This window comes from Mytilus californianus, unplaced genomic scaffold, assembly GCF_021869535.1.
Source record: "Mytilus californianus isolate M0D057914Y unplaced genomic scaffold, xbMytCali1.0.p SCAF_17, whole genome shotgun sequence".
NCBI classification, from domain to species: domain Eukaryota; kingdom Metazoa; phylum Mollusca; class Bivalvia; order Mytilida; family Mytilidae; genus Mytilus; species Mytilus californianus.
Window position 1 is genome coordinate 3,309,544 of NW_026262659.1, and position 23,117 is coordinate 3,332,660.

Below are 23,117 nucleotides of genomic sequence, written 5' to 3' on the forward strand. Positions count from 1 at the left end.
CATTTGATTTTGCCATTTGATTAGGGATTTGAATTTCCTCGGAGTTCAGTATTTTTGTGATTTTACTTTTTTGTGCTTTCTTGTTTAATATTTGTTTGTTTGGAGATTGTGTCACAATGATGACTGCTGTACCCATATTGTGACTATTTTACCTATTATGTCTGTTTTGTTCACGCATCGTTGTAAATATAACGGAATTTAATGCTAATGTCATACAAGTGAGAGCGCTATAAAACCAGGTTCAATCCACCATTTTCTACATTTGAAAATGCCTGTACCAAGTCAGGAATATGACAGTTGTTGTCCATTCGTTTGATGTGTTTAATCATTTGATTTTGCCATGTGATTAGGGACTTTCCGTTTTGAGTTTTCCTCACAGTTCAGTATTTTTGTGATTTTACATATTACTATTATAAATTGTTACTTGAATGGAGAGTTGTCTCATTGGCACTCATACCACATTTTCCTATATCTAAATATATATAAGGTCTAAATTGAAAACAACGTTCAAACCTATGATTGCATTTCATGAAAACCGTTATTATTATATGTGTGTATGTAAAACAGATTTTTGGTAGAGGGGTTTGAATAAAGCACTAGCAACATTTTTCCAAAAGAACAAAAAAGTGAAAAGTATAGTTGAACAAAACGCTGTTGACTAACATGTTGAACAACTTCTGTTCTTAACCCATGCTGACTGCCATTAATGATTGCCAAAAAAAATGGTCATGAGATATAACATGGATCTTAATTCTTAATTCAATACCAAACAGAAAACAATAAACTTGCTGAGAAGATGGTAAACCGCAAACATGAGGTGCAAAAATTTGTACACCATATCCAGATTTGATTTCGACAATAAATGTCTCTTCAATGATGTTAGGTTATTTGGAAGGCCATATATATATATATATTTATATAAATAAAATAAAATAAAAACTATAACACAATTTTCCATAATGACCTTCTTCATTGGAATAAATTACGTATATATATATATAAATTACATTCAGCAAAATGCATAAGGAGAATAAATAACAATAATAAACAATACAGTTGATATTTACATTGAGGAAGAATGTTATTTGTATTTGCAGATTAAAGCATCTTTTATAAAATCATCATAAAAATCTGCATATTAGGACTGCTTCTAACATTACTAATTAAAGAAAAATCAGGATGTTCAGTATACTTCTGGTTAATATACCACACATTTTTATTCAGCATTTGTTACAAAATTGGTATTAGCCCGTTGAACTCAATATCCAGATATGGTAATGGTAATGGTAAATTAAAAATTCATAAAAAGTAATACAATCTCCTTATTAAATGATAATTTCACACCCAGCAATGCTATCACTGTACAAGCTCATGTTAAGTTAAACCTTTCATTTTTTTTTACACAGGTCAGTCCTTCAGTTTAGCCTAAGTGAACAATTGGTGATTAATCTTATATAAATATATGAATTGTTCATAGTAGTACATGTATTATATCAGAACATTTTATAGTAAAGATCGAATCTAGTTCATTCATTCATTAAAAGTCATCTATCAGTTAATTAAAACATGCACCTACACTTAAAAGAACTGCATTAAAACTACCAGTACTTACAAAATGTACAAAAAAAAAATATTTATGCAATTTCCTTTTATATCTGTGTGATTACATACATTTCACTTCTCAAATATATGGGTATCATATTTTGAATGAACCAACAGATGGGCCTTGCCTTAAACTAGTGATGCATTGAGGCATGTGATTGAGATGCAGTTGGATGTCATATTTTCAATATCCCTCAAAATAACTAGTTGATCATACAACCGCAAAGACGAACACTTTCACTAGAGCTATTAAAGCAAGGCTTACAAGCAAATTTTAGAATAAAAAGGCAATCATTTATTTCATGAATGTATAAGGGACTTAACTCTACCACTTACATTATTTATCTGCACTAGGAAATACAGCATGTTGGGATATACAAATAAAAATATTTTTATTCGCACAAACTCATTAACAATAAATGGTTTAAAGACCTATTGCATACATATAATTATATTAATTGACATGGTAGAATAAAAAGTTACATGATAACATGTCATGATAGAATGAAAAGTTACATATTGATGTATCATATTACTTCACTATTTCTTATATTAAGACATTCTGATATGAAAGAGGAAGACAGTCTATATGAGTATTAACCGAAGTGACTTAAAACTCAAGTTACCATTACATGCTTATATACCTCAACAATTGCACTATAGTATTTTGTGAAGGCCATATCCAACAATATTCTCTGACTGTTACTCAGACACTTATTTATCATTATACTTGGTTTGAAGCAAATATAATAATATTTTGTTATAAGATATATTGGTAAGGGACCTTTTGTCTAGTTGAAAAATGGTGTAAATTTGATAACGTAATAAAAGTAAATAAAATAATACTCATTTCATTTGTTTTTACATTTTTAACTTAATTATTTATTTGGGAATTTGATGTGTCACAATATCAAAAGAAAAGACTTTGAAAGATCAACAGATAATTCTTGTTTAACAAATACAGCCTCAAGTTTAGGTTCCGTTTCAGAATGCAATATTAACAGTATCATGGTTCAAATCTTAATTATTAGATTGTCCGAAATTCAACACTTTATTGCTGTTTCTCCATGATATATGCTAAATATTTAAATATTTCTCAAGATGTCTTATTTACTTGATGAATTTAAGATTTAAAATTTTCATTAACAAAAAAGGAAATCACCAAGTACTTGTAAATGGTGTTGTTCTGTTGTACATAAAACAAGTGAAGTAATAAATACAAATTCATTATGGTATTTGAATTTTGTTAACAATCTGGAAAACATATCTAAAAAAGAACTACTGGATATGCCCTCAATAAATAAAGCCTTCAACAAATTGACATTATTTACAAAATTGTATCCATTAACACAGTTCATCAGTCTTTAATAGCTTTCTTCTGCAAAGTAATATTGATCCCGGGTAAAAGTGGTGCCTTACCACGCAGACGACATGATCCAGAGTACTTATTACGCCTCTGAATTTGTCTGTGAATATAGAACAGATGGTGGGTTTGTGTCATCGAATTGGCGATTTTTTTAAACCGGGAAAACCAAGAAAAGGTCTGCTCAGCTATCATGGTATTGTAGCTTTCCGGGATTGTTGACGGATCATAGGTCACTTTACACCGGGCATCCTTGTGGTTTTGGAGATGTAACCGGTCAACAACCTTCTTAATGGTCTTCCATAGCTTGTTAAGAGGGGCGGGAAATGGCAAGTCTTCTTTAGCTGCTTTGATGCAGTCAAGGTGGCACATGTTGTCGTATGCTAAAATTAAAGACTCCATTCTTGCCTCAAGCTGATCTTCTGGCACTGTACTCAGCTCCAGCAACAAACTTCTTATGGTAATCATGAATACCTGGCACGGTCCTTCTGACCTAGAAATAAGTTAAATAAATTTCATACCATTAAAGTACATATTGTAAACATAATTGTGTAAAACAAACATAGCAGTCCATGCATTGTTCAAATAAGACAAATGGATTAGAAATATTAAATAACGTCTTCTAAAAACCAATAAATAGTGTAGAGTCCAAGACATTAAATTCATACTTTTTATTATATTGCATTTACGTTCTCCAATTCAGAAAAATATCAGTTTAACAATAATGCAATTGGAATAAAATTGAGAATGGAAATGGAGAATGTGATCCAGACCTTTAGGGGTTCAGTATTATACCATCATAAAATATATGAGAAGAACAATTGATGATAATCCGTGTCCTGCCAACAATTGGTTTTAGAATAAATGTGTTTAATTCCAATGCAAGGACCATACAAGTGAATCAATATTAAAGCCGAAATATGGAATACGGTTTTCTGTTGTAAATGTCATAAGATAAATCATGACTCTAAATAATCTTGTGCACTTAATTCATACACCAAATCTAATCAACTCACATTATTGCCTTGGTAATCACATTGCATGAATAGAACTATTGATAACCAAACTTTTATATTACTGTGGATTCTTTTATTTTCGGAAACTGAGAAAAACAGTAACAAAAGAATCTGTTATTTTAAATTGCGCATCACTGGTCCATTCAAAAGCTAGTAAAATTGTAATACTGTAAATTCATAAATTTTCTGATGCATTTGTCCTTTTTAGACTAAAATGCACATTTTGATTCTTGCAATTTCTGGAAAAATCATGTTTAAATCATATAAGCAATTTCAAAATGTAAGTTGAAATTAATGCGATAGTAACAATGTAGTAATTTTTGCAATAAAATAAACGTCATAATTATTTATAAATTTACAGTATAACAAATAGTACTAAATCAGAAGTAAACAAGCACATTTTGAAAATTTTCTTCCTATGCCACACATGTAGACCATAGAAATTCAACTCAAATGTATACATAACAGTTTGAAGTTACAATTCGTACATTTGATTTACTTAGTTCAGTTTTGGAAAGTGCCTTGATAATGTTCTCTATAAAAATGTCTGGCATGACAATACATTTTTCAATATAATTTATGGGTTGAGATAAAATGTCTTATTAGTATTTATATATATTTCTGAATTTCTTATAATTTCAACTCATTACAACAAGGCCAAATGCTTTTATTGTGTGCAGATTCATAAAAAAGAGCCTCCTTCTCCCTCCAGTGCTGTAAAGAAATGAGGCAGTGGCTGGGTGTTGGATTCTCCCCTTTGTTTTTCATATGACTTAAAATATTTGATGTCTATCCTCACCACCAGTACTTTTGAATTGCTGGCAACAGCTTTTGATTTTCTGTAATGATTACAATAATTAACTTAAATAAGGTTAACTTACTTGAATAAAGGCTCAAAATATTGAATGTGCCCTCCTCCGGTCACACATACGAAATGGCCCCTGCTCCTTTGTCTTAGCCGTGCCTTTTCACCAGTGTCTTTGTTGCATACAGTATCTGTTGAGGTTGATTGCCAGTCCGAAGGGCTCACCTTGCTAACAATTTGTTCTGTGTCTGATAGAAATACAATTGGTACAACTTGTTATTATACAAACATATCCACATTTCATATAGGTCAATCAATTAATCTATCATACTGGGTTATTCTACTTATATGTAAGTTTCAATAAAGAGATACCTTGTTAATTCTGTGAAGAAAAAAAACACAATAAATGTTTCCTTATTAGTAAATCATAACTTTTTAGTGTATTTCAAACAGCAGTGAAACTTAATTCTTGATTTTGCTTGGTGGTCACCAAAATCTGAATTAGTTGTGACCTTGATAAGAAATATTCAAATCACAATATATATATCTAGATCAACACTACATGTAAAATTGTGATTCCATGCAATCTGAACACAAAAACGTTCTGGTACTTAGAAAGTTATGTCATATAAACCCCCACATAAAATTGAGAAATGCACACCATTTGTCCAGAAACAAAATTGTACTATTTTAATTGAAGATGCTCAAGACGTATGCAATTTTTTTCTTATTTTGTTTGATTGACAAATCTGACCTGAATTGTTTTATACGTAAATTGTCTACTGAGGCTTTTTAAAAGTTTACCTAATTGTAGTAGGTGCTAAAAATACATGTTATGGTTATACAAGACAACAAAAGGATTCCCTACATAACATTGGATCTCAGTTACAGAGAATTGCCTCATTCCCATTTAAACCACAACTTCATAGTTACATTCAATTGTTAATCAGTTTTAATGATGAAGGTATTTAAAGTCTGAAGTCTGCAGTATTAGGCAGTGAGTTCAAAATTCATCGGTATAAATCAGATGTTTTCGTTCATTTAAAAAAGTACACATTCAACTTACTCTGGTATTTCAGAGATGACACCCCTACTGTTGATGATGCTAACTGCTTTGAAAAGTCCTTTATCTTATCATCAACGGCCTTGATGTCTTCTGTTGAACTGGGATTCTCTGGAAAACAAAATCAAAAATGGTTACAAGGGGGTCTCATTGGGGTCTAAACGTGAAGCGGGATTGCCCTTCTTTTTTGTAAATGTGACATATAAGTTGAATAATTCTGCAGCAAAACGGGAAACGCTGTCCCTTTAGGACAAGGGAGATAACATGCACTATTATGGCAACTAGAAGCGGAATGAGAACCCCTTACAACATATCACCAAATCATAGGATTCACAAATTTTACAAGTCGGATCCAAAATGGTTAGTGTTGTATTAACAGACACCTCTATAACTCCTTTTTCTTAAATTACAAAAACTGTATCCAAAATGTAAAGAATGCTTGTTCTCCGGCTCTTTGCTTGTTTATTTTCAGATTTGCCGACTTTGTTCAATAACTGTTGAACAATGCATACACAAATATGTAACGTCTAAACCCATTGAACAATGGGCATTCACAATCACTTTTGATTTGTTTGAAACGTTCAAGTGAGAAGTCTTACATTTATAATATACACTATGACATGATACAGAAATTAAGAATTAACAAATAATATTCAGACATTCCTTAGGGTAAAATATAACTAAGAAATAATGAGTGTTTTATTGCAAAAATCTCACCACTTCAACAGTCAACACCTGCCAAGCTGACCCACAATAAGAAAAGAAATGTGATTTATCTTATATATTTACAGCAACTGCTTAAAACTGGTTTCTTAGGCGAATATTACTTACTCTTACATCCTATGAATTGAAGAAAATCTTCTTTCTGTGTGGGTATGTTCTTGTCTTTCAGAATTTGGTAGTGGTCTGCACAAAACACAGATCCAGGTTTCGGTTCAGACGTGCACACATTTGGGAAATTCAAAAGGGGGAATCCCTGAACTTCCATCTCCATGGCAAACATACAATGGGGCATGCAAACTTTCCAGCACCCATCAATAACTCTCAAGTTTTCACAACCTGTAAAAAAAAAATCAATTATTAATATGCTGCTAGAAGGTCAACAACAATCTAATAAATATGTCAACATCACAACAATAACACTTTTTGGAATCCTAAAAATATTAATGTAAATTCAATAAAAAATTCTTGAAAATTAAATGCTTTTTGCAGGCTCATGAATGTCATTGAAGTCATTTCATTGTACTTGGCAGAGGTTTTGGAATTTTTGATAGATGTTCAGATTACTCGGTTATTTCCCCTACGATACAAGGTACAATAACTTGCCCTGTAACATCCATTTATCTTTTAATAAAAGACTTAAAAGCCCATATAAGGTCACTAACAAAATTTTAAGCAGATTCTTTACTTCTTTTCTTTTAATTTGAGACCCAAATAATCAAATGGTTAATATAACGTTACAGTCCAAGTCAGCCTTTTCCAGCCATTTTTTACAAATCATTTATCTAGAAAAGGAGCTCAAAACTGATAAAAATTTTAAGTTTGTTTTTTAACTAATACCTAATTCTTTTCCAAAATTATATATATCAACTTTTAGACATACCTTTTTTCTTGCATTCATCAGTACAATGCTTTGGGTCATGGGGATAATGCTCTTGTCTTCGCATCTTGTCTATCTCCTGCATCACAAGTTCTCTTGACATCTTATTGGTCATTCCTAATGTTGAAGACATATTTCTTTGCCGCAGCTCATTTGCAAGTTCCCCATTCAAATAGGCACTCATGGCCTGCTTCCTAGTCAAAGACTGCTGGTAGGTAGAATTACCATTCCCTGAAACATAAATAAAAAAATTTAAGTACATTTATAATGAAAATTTACTTTAAAAAAAGATGGTACTAATAGAATGCATATGTTGTCAATCCAGACATATGGTATTAGTAAAACTGGGAGTTCAAAACTGATTACTATTGTATACATCAATTCTTAAAATAATGTTCATTCATTTATTTGTTTCAAAGAAAACATTATACACCTATTGACTTGGTGTGAGGTTAATAGCAAGTTTGTTATCCCGGAGATACCAACTATTGCTCAAGGCGAGGGTGGAGGGCAATAGTTGGTATGTGAAGGGACAACAAACTTGCTATTACCAGCACAACCAGTCATTAGGTGTTTTATTATACTGAACAAAACAATCATTATTAGATTAACGTATTATACCGTTGTCGATATTAGAGCTTGACGTTGCCAAGCACACAAAATCCAAGCAGAATAGTTAATGACGTCATTATTGTCCATTGGAAAATAAGCATGAAAAAGTACGGGACATATGATTATAAAACTATTAACCAGGGTTATATTCTTTGAAGCTAGTGACTGGCAAAGACTCTATGGAATGAAATAGCACAACTATTTCATATTTTTTTATATAGATAATAACTGAGGTATAATAAATTTCTTTGATGACTGTAACTGAGATTAATATATCAGGTAAATCAGTTTAACCAATAAACTGACAAAAACCAAAAAAATCTGGATTTAATTCGTTGCTCTTATATTAAAAATTTACCTCCTCTATCATTACTATGGTCATCATCATCTATTATGTCTTCATGCGTTGAATCTTCTGGAGAATCAACATCAGAAGCTGAAAATGTTATATCATATAACAATTAAACAAGAATAGTTCCCAGTTGTACAATATATTTGTGTAATTAAGGTTGTGCCAAGCTCAAACCTATTTTTGGAAGTACACCCTTTTGAGAATATCTAGGTGGAGTTAAGTAATACAATATTCCATATTGCGATACTTTCCTAAAAAAATCACCTTGTTTGCCAAATTGTTTTGCAGTCCATAGGTCTTCTAGTGAATACATCAGATTGAACTTAACACTCCTTTCATTTCTGCCCCAAAATTGTACAGATAACAGAAAGTAGAGGAAAATTATTTTACCATACCATTTAACCATAATTTCATGTCCTGAAAAATTATATCTGAAATACTATGTCTTCATTTATGTTCAAATATCTAAATTGACTGTCTTACCTTGATTAGCAAACTCCTTAATCCATTCCATGTATTTTATCCCATTGGCAGTCTCATTGAACACTGAGGCATATATCTCACTGAATGCATGATGGGAAACAAATGCATGGTTCCTGAAAAAAATTGGTTTTTATTTAGAACTCTGTAAAACTGACATTAATGTTGCCTTAAAATATTTAAAGTATACTTCTCCTTATGATTTAGTATGTGTTTCAACATTTCTTATGGCATTTTAAAGTGCATAAAAATATAGCACAATAATTTTAACCTGATATTCCCAATATATATATATATATATATATATATATTTCACTTTTTTGGTCTTTTGGAAAATGTTGTTTGTGCTGTATTTAGACCCCTCTAACAAGAAATTTGTTTTGCATGCACACGTATCAAAAGTGCAGTTTTTATCCAACGCAATCATAGGTTTGAACGTTGTTTTCAATTTAGACTTGTATATATATATATTTATATATATAAAATGACTGAATAATAGCCAACGATAAATCTTACGGGGCAATGGATCATATAAATAGGATAGAGTACACTACAAAATATAATATATAACCAGTATAAACGGTACAACATCACCAAAAAATGACAATAAACGAACAAATGTAACTATAAATATTTCGGATAACATGGATATCTGTTATCCGAAATATTTATAGTTACATTTGTTTGTTTATTGTCATTTTTTGGTGATGTTGCACCCTTTTAGACTGGTTATATATATATATATATATATATATAAATAAGTGTGGTGATTGCTTGCCTAGAATGATTGAACATTTTTAGTCAACTAATACTTAAGTTATGTATTATTTCAACTCTCAGCTCAGCATAATACTCTGGCAACTGTTCCACTTCTAAATAATTACAAGTCAATGACTTACCCAGATTCACACATCAGCTCATGCACTGCGTCGGATAGAAAAACTTTGTTTGAGGCACCGATCCATTTTGTTGGAAAGTCATAAAACTTGGTGGTACTTGAACTATTGTATGTATCAATGGAGTAGGTGGCACCACAACCTTTCTTACAACGCAATGTTAACTTGCGAGCTGGTAGTGGTCCTTCCAAAGTGAAAACTGTCACATTTGTAACATTGAAAGTGTACAGTGTTCCCTGGCATTGCAGGCAGTCACTAACTGGTGGAACCAGGAACTTGTGGAATGGTTCTTTGTATTTATACTGGCACTTCCATAAAATGTTGTCAGAAAGATGAAGATAATCTGTCATATCATTAATCTTATGGATCAAGGAGGAGTACTGAGTCACTTCACTTGGAGATATACAGTTGTTGTCCTGAACATTCACTATCTTTGCAATTATTGAGCTTGCATTTGGGAAAATATTAGGCACATGGAAGCAAGCTGACACAAGGCATTGAAAGACCTTTAATCCCAAACTAGCAACTAAGGTGGATAATAGCAGGTCTGTGTTGGAAATATTCTGCAGGTTGTCTGTTGATTTGTCTTTCACCTACAATCACGAATAAAAAAAAAAGGTGATTACTTACGTTTCTTGAACTACAAACAGTTAATAAATTAATATGTGCATAATTTCAGTGGAACATTCAAAAAAACAAAAAGTCCGCAAGAAATATAAATTAAAGCTTCAAAGAAAGTATATCGCCATAAATGCATAATTTTGTAATCGCAAATACAAACTGTAAAGTATACCGGACATTCTTTTTTTTTTGCCTAATCACTTATCACAAAATCACTAATCAGGTACCCCCATCCCTTTCTTGTGACAAAAATCAAATGATAACAAAAAATTAAAAATAACTAATTTGAATATACATATATATACAGGCAAAAAGACCTATAACAGTCCCCTTCCTTCTGTTCTTAAGAATGTTTTATAAAGGAATCTGTATTTACAAGTTAGATATGTTCTTATAGGTCTCTTGGTATTGTCTGATATCTACCTTTTCCAATGAGTAACTTATGGTCACTTATTTGGTGAACACTTTTTTTTTTGGAAGCAGGAATAACATTAACAGAAATTAACATTAACAGTTTAAAAAGGCGTCTTTAATAATCAAACATTGGAAATTATTTTCCGCTACGACTCGCCAGGTAAACTAAATTTGCGACAGTAAAACTACCGATGGACGTCCACAAAGCTTCACTGAAATACAATAAAGTTATCTCTAAAATATCCTCCAGAACTGAGTGGACACGCCCAGAAACTGATACATTAATGAATTATAAAACACAAGTGAAATAAATAAAGTACCTATGCTTTATTTTTAGCCTGAATTTTTAGTATTCGTATTGTCATCTAATAAAGTCATGCTGATTGTTCGGTGCACAGTTTTCTCTGCTTTCAAAATCTTTCTGTATTGATGTAGTAGAAAACAGACGCGTAAAATAGTGTCTATAGTGTAAAATAAATATAAAACAACTACTGGAAGAAGGTAACAGGTTACAAACGGAATCTACATGTGACATATACTGTTGGTATCGGTATCGGATTCGACCCGGAACTTGTTAATTATTGGTAATATTAATTATGACGAAAACAAATGGGCCTTGAATGGTGTAACTTTTAAACAACACCATTGTCCTATATTAGTTATATATGAAGTTGAATTCTTTGATTCGTCTTTTTTACGTCATGCCGGCTAACAATTGAACCTCGTTATTTTAGTAGTATAGATAATGGCAGCAGGATCTTGTGCAGAAACAATTTCATAGTATTACAAAAATAAAACGATAATTTAGGGAGGGGACATAGCAGCTCAATTGAAAAATAAGGAGAAGAGATCCCGAACGTCCTCTGTTACAGGACCTAAATATTGGATTTATTGTTAATTGGTTCTCGTCTTGAACATGCATGAAATATTAGCCACTGGACGTTGAGCAACCATCAGTCAATCATTTAAAATTGTCCGTTTATAAATTTAAAAATTATAAAGAAACTAAAGTTTCAACTCCATCAGGCAAAAGCGACCTTAGATGGATTAGGCTATTTTTAAGGCCCTTTTGGTCATATAGCTCTTGAAATGTTTCGGTTCTTATGTATCCTTGGCTTTCAAATATTCGGCTTTGGGCGTTCTGGATGAAAGTCAATCGGAAAAGCATTTCGGACGCATGCAATTTATAAAGTGTTGTCCCTCGCGCAACGCGTTACGGGGGACATAGAAATACCGGGCGTCCGTCTATTCGTGCGTGCGTCTGTCCTTCCAGTCTTGTTAGTGCTCTAACGTGTACAATCTTGCCAGATTTTTATGAAACTTATATCATAGGTTTATTATCAATGTCTTGGACGAGTTCGAAAATCAGGGCCGATCAATTATTTTTAAAAGAGGTATGCCTCTTGGAAACATTTATTGTATGGAAAATTGCATCGTTAGCGCTCTCATTTGTACAATTCTTGCCAGAATTTTATGGAACTTATATCATAGGTTTATATTAGCAATGTCTTGGACGAGTTCGAAAATCATTGCCGATCAATTATTTTTAAAAGAGTTATGCCCCTTGGAAACATTGATTATATGGAAAATTGCATCGTTAGCACTCTCATGTGTTCAATTCTTGCCAGATTTTTATGAAACTTTTATCATAGGTTTATATCAGCAAAATCTTTGACACTTTCGAAAATAAGTTCTGATCAAATAGTTTTAACAAGTTATGCCCCTTGGAAATATTAATTATAATGGAAATCACATTGCATTTGCTCTGAAGCCTTCATTTCTGTTAAGATATAAATAAAAAGTTTTAAAGTGCTTTGTTTAGTCATTGCCCTTGTACCTTGGATAGATAAAATATGTGCAACGCGGGGGACATTGGAACTCTGTTCTTTTATTTTTTATTAGATATTCTAGTCAATTCAACTGTTATTGTATTTTTTGTGGGGGGGAGCCTCTTTCAATAGGATATTTGGGTTTATATTGAATTTTTCTGATTGTTTAATGCTTTTCCTTAGTTTTCTTGCTCTTATGTTTTTTCGTCACTGTAATATATATATCAACCATAAAATATCATTGACAGTAAAAGCAAAGGTAGCATGAAATGAAATTGAAAAGATTATGAGTTCCTCTCCTCGGTTCTACAGACGGTTTTAAAAAGGACCCAGTGATTTTTTATATATCGTAACACTGCAAGGTTATGGTAATAATTATGTTTTCAGAACAGAAAGTTATCATTAAATTGAAAAGGGTTAAATTAATCATTAAAGTAATATGTTTTTATGACTTATAAAGAATAAATAATATTGTCCTTCTCTAAATTACAGTTCCAAACAAGAAAAAGTCATTTTTTTAGCCCAAGATTGTATTCTTTCTTATTTACATTTTCTTAAAAAAACCCGGACCATTTGTCGTTTGAGATGTTGCTCTCGAGAAAACACGGACAATATAAAACACTGAATTATGAGTGACCTACACGGAAATTGTGCGTCGTTTGTGCTCAAAACATGTACAAGTATAGCATTCAGAATAAGATGAACAGTCGCGAATAAAACTATTATATTCGCGAAATAGCAGTAAATCGATCTGATCGCATGTTTTATCACTCGAAAAAAACCTGATCTACACTCGAAAAAAGTGGACCGATTCCCTCGAAAAAACACATCTCAGCCGGACACTATACCTACTGTGATTATCAGTAATTAGTTGTGGTAATGTACATTTAAATTACTTCTAGTTTACACGTTTGAACAATTCTTATGTACAGGTAATTAAAACCCGTGTACAGATAAGTAAAAACAGTGCTCATTATCTATGTATAGTTTAGACAATACTTAGGACATACTTCGTAAATTGGTATATCTAATGCTGTTATTAACTTAGAACAGATATACAATATGGTAAGATCAGTTGAAAGCCGCCATCATTATTTTTGCCTTTTTTTGCACAATAACATAATAATAAAATTATCGTGTATTTATGTTCCTACAAAATAGAAACGAACCATGACAACTTCTCTATGATGCACTTTTTATGTAGACGATTCTTGGCAAACGATCAAAGAGAAGCAAACAAACTATCAAGCTAGAAGGTGTCATTCGTTATACCCCCATCACACTAGGACCACGATCCTGCTACGACCTCAGAAATTATGAAAAATTTTGGAAGTCGTAGTAAGACCGTGGTGGTCGTGGTAAGGACGTGCCAAGGTCTTCATGATCGTGGAGGTCAACTACCAATTTTGAACATGCTCAAAACGTTCGTAGTGCAGTCGTGGCCAAAACTAGTCGTAGTAGAAGCGTAGGAAGGTCGTAGTAAAGACGTAGTAAGATCGGGATGGGCATAGTAGCATCGTATTGGAAACGTGGTGCAATCGGGGAAGCCAATGGAAAATATTTCGCTGCGACCTTACTACGATTTCACTGCGACTATCCCGATTTCACTATGTCTTTATTACGCTTAAAACGGATGCAATAACTTCTACCTTTAGTTCAACCATGGACAAACATGAGCAAAACCTACTTCTGCAATCTTTAATTCAGCTGCACTGTATCGATTTGGCTGACCAGGCTACACTTTTAGTTATAAGAAGGAGGAGAAGACATAATAGAAAGAGTAGGTCCTGTTGGATGCGCCCTTGGCTTTCTGTTGAAAGGAGAATCCAGTTTGGGCATAACGACCGACTTCTGAAAGAATTAAGAATGGAGGATCAACAATCATTCTTTGATTTTTCAAGGATGCCTCCAGAAATGTTTGATGAACTTTTGAACAGAGTAAGTCCTCGAATTCAGAAGATAGACACCCGATTCAGAAAGGCACAATATCCCGGTGTGAAAGTTGCTATTATCTTAAAGCACTTAGCTTCTAGCGATAGGTATTCAACCCTTCAGTACGATTTCAGGGTCGCGCGCAATACTATAAGTACTTTTATTCCTGAGGTTTGACAGGCAATATTACAGAAATCTAAAGATAAAGTCATATCTTAGAACCAGATGAATGGTGGGCTATTGCCGAAGACTTTCAGAGAAGATGGAACGTGCCACACGCTTGTGGCGCACTCGATAGAAAGTATGTTGCTATTAGAAGGCCGCCTAAAAGCGGATCCTTGTTTCATTACTATAAAGGTTTTTTTTCATTAGTTCTCCTTCCCTTGGTGGATGCAGACTACACATTTTTATGGATAGATGTAGGATGATATGGTTCTATTTCGGACGCCATATCCTCCTACATCTATCCATAAAAATGTGTAGTCTGCGTCGTAGAAACGTAGTGGAGTCGTGGTTCGATCGTAGTAGACTCGTATTGAGATCGGGACGGTCTTGGTAGAAGCGTATAGAGATCGTGTAAGTCGTGGTTAGGTCTTGTTAGATATAGCAAGAGCGTGTTACTATCGTAGCGAAATCGTAGCAGGATCTTATCAGGATCGTAGCAAGGTCGTGGTATAAACGTGAAAACTATGAAATATTGAATAATTAAGCCGACCATACCACGATTTCACCACGATCTTATTTTGTTTTATAGATCGTAGTGGGATCTTCATGGTCTTGGTCTAGTGTGAAGCTAGGTTCACACTGCCGATCAGATTAACTCGATGATCCCGATTGCCCAAATTTCCACGACCAAGCGTAACTAAATTCTTGATCCGGCGTATACGATTTCTATCCGACCGCTATCAGACCGTACACGACTATAACTCGACCATTTACGACTCCTTGACGACTTCTACACGACTGAAACCCGACCACTAATTGAATATCTATTCGATGATCCCGACCAAATCACGATCTCTACACGATCTATATTCGACCAGCTAGACTAAATCAACTATACTCGATCTCATCCCGATTTCGACCAAACCAGATCGACCTGATCGTATAGGGGTCGTAGGGATAGACGGCAATTGGTCGGGTGTTTAATTTCATTCTGAGTGTTTTGCCCCCGCCGCAGCGGAGGAGACATGAAGTGTTACCTTTGTCCGTCTGTACGTCCGTACGCACGTCCCGAAATTGGTTTCCGTTCTCTAACTTTAGTTTACCTCAACCAAATGTTATGAAACTTATACACAATGCTTATTACTACAACGCACAGATCAAGTTTGAATTTGGGTGGCGACACTTTTACCGTTCTAGATCTCGATTTGTACCTTTTACAAATGGAAAAAATGTGCTGAATTTTCCGTTTCCGTTCTCTATCTTAAGTTTGCCTCAACCAAATGGTATGAAACTTATATACAATGCTTATTACAAGAAAACTCAGATCAAGTTAGAATTTGGGTTGCGTCACTTTTATCGCTCTTGAGTTATGTCCCTTTATAACGTTATTTGCAAGCGAGGCATCATCTGTGTCCCATGGACACATTCATTTATTTTGGTTATCATTCAGTAGATCAATTTTTCATATTTTTTTTTAAAAGAATTTTTCATCATGACATTCCCTTTTTAGTCTCTACCAGTACTGATAAAATGCAAAAGAGAAGGAATTCTCTTAATTTGATATAACAACGGAATTTCAATTGTTTTATTGTTATTAATTTGCGATAGTCTTGCATTTGAATACATTTTGTATAATCACCCAGTGTTTATTTTTACAGTACAGACTTTCCCGTGCAAGGCGAGTGGTGTAAAACGTATTAGGTATCCTTGCCATGCGGTTTCAAGGCCTGCTTGGCTGCTTGAATCAGTCCCCAGAGACCATTGATTCCATCATTCACAATCAACTACATTCTGGTGAATGGCGTCAGGGAAGGCAGATGGCAAGTATTGATCATATCCGTGGAAGGAATGCTGTGACATCCACTGGGGTCCGTCTTAGATACTATCCTAAGTTTCATCCCATGTTTTTGGTGGGGTTCGTGTTATTCAGTCTTTAGCATGTTTAGTTTTCTATGTTGTGTTTTGTGTACTGCTGTTTGTCTGTTTGTCTGTTTCTGTTTTTAGCCATGGCGTTGTCAGTTTATTTCGACTATGAGTTTGTATCTTTCGTCTCTCTTTTAAGCACTATTTCGATTCACCAGCAGGTTCTGAATCAGTTGAGTGGCAATAGAGTATTTATTAAGTTCAGCAGTGTAATTATACAGTTACTTGTAGTTTCACCATGAAACCGCCGAAGTAGATATTTTAGTATGACATCTTGTTCTCATGTGTAATAAAATTGCCTAGATTGTTTTAAAATAAAGGTATTTATGTTTTGTTTTGTTTAAAGTTTAACTTTAGCTTTGGTATATGTTTTGCCTTTGTTCTGCGTTTAAAAAAAAAAAGTAGTTTCTTGATTGCACGTTCATTAGGAGATCCTTATAGTTAAGGAAATACTTAAAATATCAATAATAATAATAATAATAATAATTTGAACCGATTTTATTTTCTTTTTTATAAAATTTAATCCTCTCTTATTGAGAATGACACCACCAAATGAGACTTGTCACCAGATTTGTACCTATGTTTAGCAATATGACGGGAGCAACGTGTAGTACAGGATCTGCTTACCCTTCCGGAGCACCAGCAAGTTATGAGAGTTTATCAGATCTGCACACCTTTTTATAGAATCTTGAAGCAGTCATGTGAACTCGTGTATGACCAAGTAGAGATCGAAAAGTGGTCGAATTTGGTCGAGTAGAGATCGGATATTGGTCGAGTTGGTCTGGGATCAAAAACAATAGTAGTAGCAGTGATCGGGAAGCGATCGGGAAACGATCGGTCATTGGTCGAGTTAATCTGAACAACAGATGAAACATGATGGCGTTGGTCGGGAAGCAATCAGATATAAGTCGAGAAAACTTTTTTTTTAAGGTCGAGATGGTCGATTACTGATCGGTTAAATATTTGTATTCCGACCAAACTCGATCTCTACACGATCTTTTCCCGATCAATTCGACCGCTACTCGACGAATTCCCGATCTCTTCTCGAGTGATTGGCTTCTTGACCCCTTCTCGAACTTTTTTGACATGTCAAAAAATGTCGGTTAGAAAGTCAGAGCGATGACGAGCAAGTTAGACCACCCCGAACATTCTTGTCGAACGAGTCAGACCAGTCTCCCAATCGGTTAATCTGTCTTTATCGGGCTTGATCGAGTTGATATGATCGGCAGTGTGAACCTAGCTTGACGGGGGCTTTACATTGTATGTAACACATTCAATTTCTGTTTTTTTTCTTCAGGTCTCAAGGTAATTTTACGAGTACATACATGTGAAAAGTGGACAAATTTATCAAATTGTCAACCTTATTTTTTTAAGCCAGGTACAAAGGAGAGGCGAACGATACCAAAGGGATATTCAAACTCGTAAATAAAAATGAAAGTCATTTGAAATTAAAATTTTATAATAATAAATGACTTGATAATAACCATATCTGATAACAACTTGATTTTGCAACTGTACTTAAAACGTACAGTTAATATGTCATTTAACTTGCCGGAAATGTCGTTTGCCGCAACATAGGAAATATAAGAAATTTTCTCGAAATCGAGCGCTGCTAAATGCATACAGAAACGGATTCAATGCAGATTTAAACCAAAGAAACCATGTAAAAGCTTCATAAACCGGGATAATAACACAACCATCACAAAATGATATCACAACAGTCAGTATTGTATAAGGTGCCCATGTAAGGAAAAAAGCGAGAACAAGTATTGCAAGGGACCTGGCCGCTTTTGTTGCTTTTTTTGTTGACTTTTGTTTAGCCTTTTCTTTCTTATTAAAGCTTTCATTTTGAACAGTCTCTGAACCATGGCTCTGAACGGTCGATATTTGCATTGTATGAACTTTGTTATGACGTAATTTTCGGATCTCTATTATTACCAATATATTCAACACGCCAAGGGACGTAAGCGGCAGGAAAAATTCAACCACCGCTGTCGTAGTTGTATACGCAGTATTGTTGACAAATTGTACGTCACAATCATCTGGTTCAACTACATCTTCTCCAGTCCAGTGATCCCAACCAATTATAGCAGGTCCGTATAGTAAGAAACCAATAATCCATGACGCAAACATTTTGAAAATGGCTTTCTTAACATTTTGTTCAACATAGTAGGCGGCACCCTGTTTTAGAAGCATCAATCTGTCATAGCTGATAACATTCATTAGTATAACTGTAACAGTACAAGCAAGAAAATCGAGGACAAGATAAACTTTGCACACATGGTAACCATACACCCAGGTATTTTTCCTCAGTGTGTACGTTAGATAGACCGTCATGCTTACAGCTGCTATTGTTAAATCTGCTATTGCTAAATTGATAAGATATAAGTTATAGGCCGTACGTAAATGTTTGTCTCGTATATAAGAAAATATTGTTAATGTGTTCCTGTAATATCATAAATATTATGATAAAACCAGCAAAGATCAAAAGTCCATCTGACGCCACGAAGTCTTCGTCTTCGATGTTGGCACTCGATGTTGTATTTTCTGCCATCTTGACGACTACCTTAAATGTAAAAAAAAAACACTTTTTATTGCTGATAAGTAATTTTTATTTGGAATCGGGATATATGTATAACGGATAACAGGAATAGCCGAAAATATCGTCAAATCTACCAACACCCGACTCTTCCGGAAAAATATACACAGATTGATATACAAACCAAGTAAAGAAAAAAACAACGGAAAACACAGGATCTAGATAGTCTGTCCTGGTCCACAGGACCTAGATAGCCTGACCTGGTCTACAGGATCTAGATAGCCTGACCTGGTTCACAGGATCTAGATAGCCTGACCTGGTCCTCATGATCTAGATAGCCTGACATGGTCCACAGGATCTAGATAGCCTGACCTTGTATATGTAATGACATAACATTAAGTTGTGTTGTAGCAGTCTTAAGGATTGTACTTAGGTCAGGTTCAGGAATTTGTGTCAGATGTTCGGACTCCTTGGTATTTTTCCTTCAATACAGGGTAAAATATTTTGCTATAACACTTTCATATAAGACTTCATAGCTCATATAAGGTCATTTACCAAAATTCAAGCAGATTCTAGATTTCTTTTCTTTCGATTGAGACCAATGCAAATATAAGGTAAAAGTCCCCATTTTAAAAAAAATTTAAATATCTCGAAAAGGAGCTCCATAACCTATCAATATTTTTAGCTTATTTTGTTCCTTAACTAATGCTCTTCTGACTTACAGTATCAATTTTAACTTCTAGATTTTTTTAATTTCACCTAAGTACATCCTTAAGAACACAAAATTCTCTGAAGTGACTACAAAAACTTACTGTTGTAACTAGATGTGACTCAGAAATCGTATGATGGGTGATGCATGTAAAGCAAGGGGACAGTTTCCCTATTCCATTCAATTTAGTTTTCTAACGTTTGTTTTAAAGTCATACATACTTTGAGATCATATCATTAATTTTCAAATATATGAATTTAAACTGTCCTGTCTTAAAGGAGTAGGGTCCAAGATATAAGTTTGTGCTAAACTCAAAAGTAGGTTATATCTAATAAGAAAAAAACGTATATAAATATTCTAAAATAGACAAACTACGGTTCCGTATAGTTGTTAATTTCTGTGTCATTTGGTCTCTTATGGAAAGTTGTCTCATTGGCAAGTATACCACATCTTCTTATTTTTAGCTCACCTGGCCCGAAGGTCCAAGTGACCTTTTCTCATCACTTGGCGTCCGTCGTCCGTCGTCGTTAACTTTTTACATTTTGAACTTCTTCTAGAGAACCACTCAATGGAATAAAACCAAACATGGCATGAATGTTCCTTATGAGGTGCTGACCAAGTGTTGTTACTTTGTAGCCGATCCATCATCCAAGATGGCTGCCAGCGGGGGACTTCGTTTAACATAAGACCCTATGGACAATACATACAAATGTCTTCTTTTAGAGAACCACTGAATGGAATGAAACCAAACATGGCATGAATGTTCCTTATGAGGTGCTGACCAAGTGCTGTTACTTTAAAGCCGATCCATCATCCAAGATGGCCGCCAGAGAGGGACTTAGTTTAACATAGGACCCTATGGGAAATACATACAACCCTTTATAGCTTGCTGTTCGTTGTGAGCTAATGCTCCGTGTTGAAGGCCGTACCTTGACCTATAATGGTTTACTTTTATAAATTGTAACTTGGATGGAGAGTTGTCTCATTGGCACTCATACCACATCTTCCTATATCTAAATGTTTTCTTTTAGAGAACCACTTAATGGAATGGAACCATACATGGCATGAATGTTCCCTATGAGGTGCTGGCCAAGTGTTGTTACTTTGTAGCCAATAAATCATCCAAGATGGCTGACAGCGGGAAACTTAGTTTAACAAAGAACCATATGGACATTACATACAAATGTTTTCTTTTAGAGAACCACTGAATGGAATGAAACCAAACATGGCATGAATGTTCCCTATGAGGTGTTGACCAAGTGTTGTTATTTTGAAGCCGATCTATTGTCCAAGATGGCCGCCAGAGGGGGACTTAGTTTAACGTAGGACCCTATAAGAAATGTCTTCTTTTAGAGAACCACTACATGGAATGAAATAAAACATGGCATGAATGTTCCTTATGAGGTGCTTACCAAGTGTTGTAACTTTGTAGGCGATTAATCATCCAAGATGGCAGCCAGTGGGGGACTTTGATTAACATAGGACCCTATGGACAATACATACAAATGTCTTTTTTTAGAGAACCACTAAATGGAATGAAACCAAACATGGTATGAATGTTCCTTATGAGGTGCTGACCAAGTGCTGTTACTTTGAAGCCGATCCATCATCCAAGATGACCACCAGAGAGGGACTTATTTAAACATAGGACCCTATGGAAAATACATACAACCCTTTAAAGCTTGCTGTTCGGTGTGAGCCAATGCTCCGTGTTGAAGGCCGTACCTTGACCTATAATGGTTTACTTTTATAAATTGTAACTTGGATGGAGAGTTGTCTCATTCATGTCATTGGCACTCATACCACATCTTCCTATATCTAAATGTTTTCTTTTAGAGAACCACTTAATGGAATGAAACCATACATGGCATGACTGTTCCGTATGAGGTGCTGACCAAGTGTTGTTACTTTGTAGCCAGTAAATCATCCAATATGGCTGCCAGCGGGGAACTTAGTTTAACAAAGAACACTATGGACATTACATACAAATGTCTTCTTTTAGAGAACCACTGAATGGAATGAAACCATACATGGCATGAATGTTCCTTATGAGGTGCTGACCAAGTGTTGTTACTTTGTAGCCAATCAAGCATCCAAGATGGCTGCCAGCGGGGAACGTAGTCTAACAAAGGACCCTATGTGAAATACGTACAAAAGTATTATTTTGAAGAACCACTGAATGGAATGAAATAAATCATGGCATGAATGTTCCTTATGAGGTGATGACCAAGTGTTGTTACTTTGTAACAAATCCATCAACCAATATGGCTGCCAACGGGAGACTTAGTTTTTAACAAGGGACCCTATAGGAAATATATATACAAATGTCTTCTTCTAGAAAACTGCTTAATGGATTGAAACCAAACATGGTATGAATGTTTCTTCAGATGTGCTGAACAAGTGTTGTTACTTTGTAGCTGATTTGTCATCCAAGATGGCTGCCAGCAGAAGGAGTAAGTTTAACATAGGACCCTATGGGAAATACATACAAATGTTTTCTTCTAGAGAACCACTGAATAAAATGAAACCAAACATGGCATGAATGTTCCTAATGAGGTGCTGACCAAATGTTGTTACTTTGTAGCCGAACCATCATCCAAGATAACTGCCAACAGGGGACTTAGTTTAACATAAGACACTATGGGAAATACATAGAAATGCTTCTTTTAGAGGAGCACTGAATGGAATGAAACCAAACATGGCATAAATGTTCCTTATGAGGTGCATGAAATGTTGCTAATTTGTTGCCGATTTACTGTTCAAGATGGCCACCAGGATTTTTTATTAAATTGCGGGGCCAATATTAAACCAAATTTGGCCTCAATCATTATTAGGGTATCTGTTATGATTTTAATCTATTTTTACATGATTTCCAAAACCAAAGTAGAATCAGGTGAGCGACACAGGCTCTTGAGAGCCTCTAGTTATATAAACTAATAGAGAAATGTTCTTTGTTGATAATTGTATGTTTCCCTCGAAATCTCGTAGGGTCGATATCTTCTATTATACTTCATGACATCTCTATTTATTAATAGCTAATAAAACAAACATTTTTCTATTGAATATTTCTTGCAGACCGCACCAGTTGTAGCCAAAATTGTTTTTTTCTTTTCAATAAACTTTGAAGAAGTATGTTCTTCGGAAATATATTGATTGCACCCAAAGATAAAAAAATATCTTAAAATTATATTGAATA

The 23,117-nt window shown here is 34.4% G+C and overlaps 2 protein-coding genes across 2 annotated transcripts; both read right to left on the minus strand.

The window, feature by feature from the left end:
* Positions 1-1,061: 1,061 nt before the first annotated feature.
* Positions 1,062-8,927, minus strand: LOC127726445 (uncharacterized). The gene is made up of 7 exons (XM_052233821.1): positions 8,897-8,927; positions 8,420-8,497; positions 7,453-7,680; positions 6,681-6,908; positions 5,853-5,960; positions 4,863-5,034; positions 1,062-3,458 (listed from the first exon to the last, which is right to left on the minus strand). The coding sequence occupies exons 1-7, from the start codon at positions 8,925-8,927 to the stop codon at positions 2,960-2,962; spliced, it is 1,344 nt and encodes a 447-aa protein (XP_052089781.1). The 3' UTR covers positions 1,062-2,959.
* A 9,285-nt stretch (positions 8,928-18,212) lies between these two features.
* Positions 18,213-19,539, minus strand: LOC127726446 (muscarinic acetylcholine receptor M3-like). Its single transcript, XM_052233822.1, has 2 exons — positions 19,529-19,539; positions 18,213-19,119 (listed from the first exon to the last, which is right to left on the minus strand). The coding sequence occupies exons 1-2, from the start codon at positions 19,537-19,539 to the stop codon at positions 18,213-18,215; spliced, it is 918 nt and encodes a 305-aa protein (XP_052089782.1).
* Between the last annotated feature and the right edge of the window lie 3,578 nt (positions 19,540-23,117).

Coding starts and splice junctions, on each gene's coding strand:
- LOC127726445 (XM_052233821.1), bottom strand. CDS start 8,927: ATGGAATGGATTAAGGAGTTTGCTAATCAAG. Junction 8,498..8,896: donor TAAGGAGTTTGCTAATCAAG/GTAAGACAGTCA, acceptor TAACATTTTCAG/CTTCTGATGTTGATTCTCCA. Junction 5,035..5,852: donor GTCATCTCTGAAATACCAGA/GTAAGTTGAATG, acceptor TATTTCTATCAG/ACACAGAACAAATTGTTAGC.